At 53.4% G+C, this 3,010-nt stretch overlaps 1 protein-coding gene across 19 annotated transcripts in view; it reads left to right on the top strand.

The window, feature by feature from the left end:
* LOC116853599 (histone deacetylase 5) overlaps positions 1-3,010 on the top strand; it is a 138,003-nt gene that overhangs the window by 128,995 nt on the left and 5,998 nt on the right. For 17 of the 19 annotated variants that reach the window (XM_032834813.1, XM_032834805.1, XM_032834821.1 and 14 more), the window contains 5 exons: positions 683-780; positions 884-1,021; positions 1,194-1,482; positions 1,783-2,223; positions 2,646-2,915. In XM_032834813.1, coding sequence (XP_032690704.1) covers positions 683-780; positions 884-1,021; positions 1,194-1,482; positions 1,783-2,223; positions 2,646-2,915 — 1,236 coding nt within the window. The remainder of the gene's footprint in view (positions 1-682; positions 781-883; positions 1,022-1,193; positions 1,483-1,782; positions 2,224-2,645; positions 2,916-3,010) is intronic. The other 2 variants (XM_032834837.1, XM_032834743.1) reach the window with 1 other exon arrangement.

Genomic DNA, 3,010 nt, shown 5'->3' with positions numbered 1-3,010 from the left:
ATATATATATATATATATATATATATATATATATATATATATATATATATATATATATATATACACATACATACATACATACATATATATCTCTTTCTTTCTCTATCTATCTATCTATCTCGTTGCACCCCGTGTTCGATTAATTGACTGTTGCGTTTTTTTTTTTTTTGACGTTTGCTAACTTTCCCGTAACAGCATGCACGAAACATCTCCGACTAACATTATGTAAATCGGCGCTGCAAAGCAGCGGAAATTTCCGAGCCGCGAGAATGGACGAGGAGGAGGCTCCCCCGGATTTAGCGCGAGAGAAATCGCGAGACGCGTGTCTGAGAAGGACGTCTCTCTTCGTCGGGCTTCTCTTCCTTTACGACGTCTTTCGAACGGACTGTGTTGTCCGGATTGGTTTCTCATCGTCGTCGCGGCCGAGATTTTAGTGCGTCCGCGTACGTTACGACTGTGGGGAGCCGTTATTTCTGGGAGATCTCATTGAGCGAGTCTACCTCATCGTTTCCGCGCGTTATTAAAGTGCAGTCACGAGCGAGACTCGGGCGCGCGCGCGATTATTTCGTCTTATTTCGCGTCTCATTCGCCCGTTCGTTCATTCGTTCGTTCATTGCGCAACGAGACGCGACATTCCTCCTCCAGCCTCGGGGTTTCGACGTATTAATTGTGCGTTTTTCAGACTCTGGCAGCAATCCCGAATCCGGGCCTAATTCTCCACCGACCGTGAACAACTCTCAAGCCAGTCCCACTGCTGGTAGCAACACGGCGATACAGGAGGTGAGTCCCTTTGTTCACTCACCACACACGTCCATACACTGCGATCTTCTCCAAGTCGGAGAAAAAGGAAAATAAAATGTCTCGTTTGATCTTCGTGTCGCAGGAAAGTGAGAATCCGGCGTACGTAGGACGTCTTACCAGCAGTAGTCAGCAAGGCAGCCTTTCGGATCTTTCACTCTTCAGTTCACCGTCCATGCCTAACATCTCGTTGGGCAGACCTCACGTGCCGTCGAGCTCGTCGGTGAGTGCGAAGGAAACTTTTCGCTTCGTGTTCTCGTAAATTATTATTCATTGTGGACAACGACTCAATTGTTCAAGTGTAATCGTGTGTAATAAATCACACATAATTACACCTTATGAAAAATATTGTCTGGCGTGCGTGTGTCCGATTCGACGGATTCTGTTGTTGGCAGAGTGGAACGAAGCTGGCGCCCGTCTCGGAAGCGGAGGTGCGCGCCGCGTTCACGGCGCGTCTCGGCATGCCGCTCACCGGTCAGATGCTGCACGGCACTCTACCGTTCTATCCGTCCCTGACGGTCATCGAGGGCGAGCCGACGTACATCTACAAGCAGATGCAGAACCTGGAGCAGGCGCCGCCGGTGGGCGGCAGTCGGCAGCACCCGGTCTACCATACCGCGCCGATCACGGATACACAAGTAGCGCACGCAAGACTGCATAAGGCTGGTCACCGGCCTTTAGGTAGTATGTTCCCTCTTTGTCTACGTAGAAGCCCTTAACGTGCGCGTGCCCTGTTCCGGACAATGGTCACCGCCGAGAAGAACGCGAGTCTCATGCAAAGGCTGGACTTGCTCTCTTATTGGGTTGTGTGGTGTGGTGGCCCCCAGCTGCTCGGGCTCAACGCCCGGCGCGGCCGACGGCCATCTCCGAGGTTTCTCGAGGGACCATTCTCGCGCGAAACACAGCACGCGTCCTCTCCATCGCCGACGGCGACCGTCAAGCGCGACACTCACGCGACTCTCTTCGTCTCCTCTCCTCACACAGGTAGAACGCAATCAGCGCCGTTGCCGCTCGGCCACCCGATGCTGCAGGGCGGCATGATCGCGCCGACGACCCACTACGAGGAGTACCTCGCGGAGAAGCAGCTGCACGACCAGCAACAGGCGCACAACTACCTGAAGCAGCAGATCCGCCAGACGGTGTTGACGCGAGTCGGCTCACGGACCCAGGCGAATCAGCTGGACGAGGCGCCGGAGACCGAGGAGTCCGAGGTCATAGATCTCACCGGCAAGAAGGATCTGCCGGAGGAGAGCGAGATCTCGAAGCAGCAGAGGGACCGTGAGCAGTTTCTGCAGCAGCAGAGAGACCTCATGATGCGACACACCCTGCAGACGAACGAGTCGACCGTCTACAGCAGCAGCTGTAGGACCTCGCAGTCGGCCAGGCCGCTCTCGAGGGCGCTGTCGAGTCCACTGGTGCATCTAGGTAAAGAATCATCATCATCATCATCGGGTCTTGTCAATCTTCTTTGCTTCTTCGTGTAGATGTGCGGTGACGTACTCTGAGAGTTTTCGGTTTACTTACTTACTTGACTGACGCGTGCTATTAATATTTAGCTTTGCTTTGCCTGATACATGTTGAATAAACTTAACAAAACTACAATTCTTGTCTTTCTCCGTCGAACCGTAACACGAACACGCTTGTGATCTCGACTGTTCGCGTCCGCGACACGGAACACGGAATAGAGAAGAGAATGTCCGCGCCTCTAACACCTAATCTCAAGTTTCACAGACACTCTCTCGACTCTTGATAGGTTTAACGCCCGTGAAGGTTTAATTCAAATTTCCAAAGGGCTTAGGCTACATGTTCCTCTCGGCTCATGAAACGTAATTTGAATCTGCACGAAGGTCCCCAGGGTGGCGGCGGCGACATGTTCGCGCGCGGTTCCCCGCATCGACCCACCACGGGATTAGCCTACGATCCGTTGATGCTGAAGCACGCGTGCGTTTGCGGCGAAACGGTCAGGGGTCATCCCGAGCACGGCGGCCGATTGCAGAGCGTGTGGGCCAGACTGTCGGAGACCGGCTTGCTGCAGCGGTGCGATCGGGTGCGCTCGCGCAAGGCCACGCTCGAAGAAATTCAGACGTGCCATAGCGAAGCGCACGCCCTTCTATTCGGTGAGCCCTCCTTTATTTATTATTTGCGGTATACTCTGTCGCGTAGAGAGAGAGAGAGAGAGAGAGAGAGAGAGAGAGAGAGAGAGGCAGCCACG

Source organism: Odontomachus brunneus, unplaced genomic scaffold, assembly GCF_010583005.1.
Source record: "Odontomachus brunneus isolate Ranch 3 - 2012 unplaced genomic scaffold, Obru_v1 Obru_scaffold_006, whole genome shotgun sequence".
NCBI classification, from domain to species: domain Eukaryota; kingdom Metazoa; phylum Arthropoda; class Insecta; order Hymenoptera; family Formicidae; genus Odontomachus; species Odontomachus brunneus.
The sequence above is the reverse complement of the archived record's forward strand: the minus strand, read 5'-3'. Positions and strand labels throughout refer to the sequence as shown.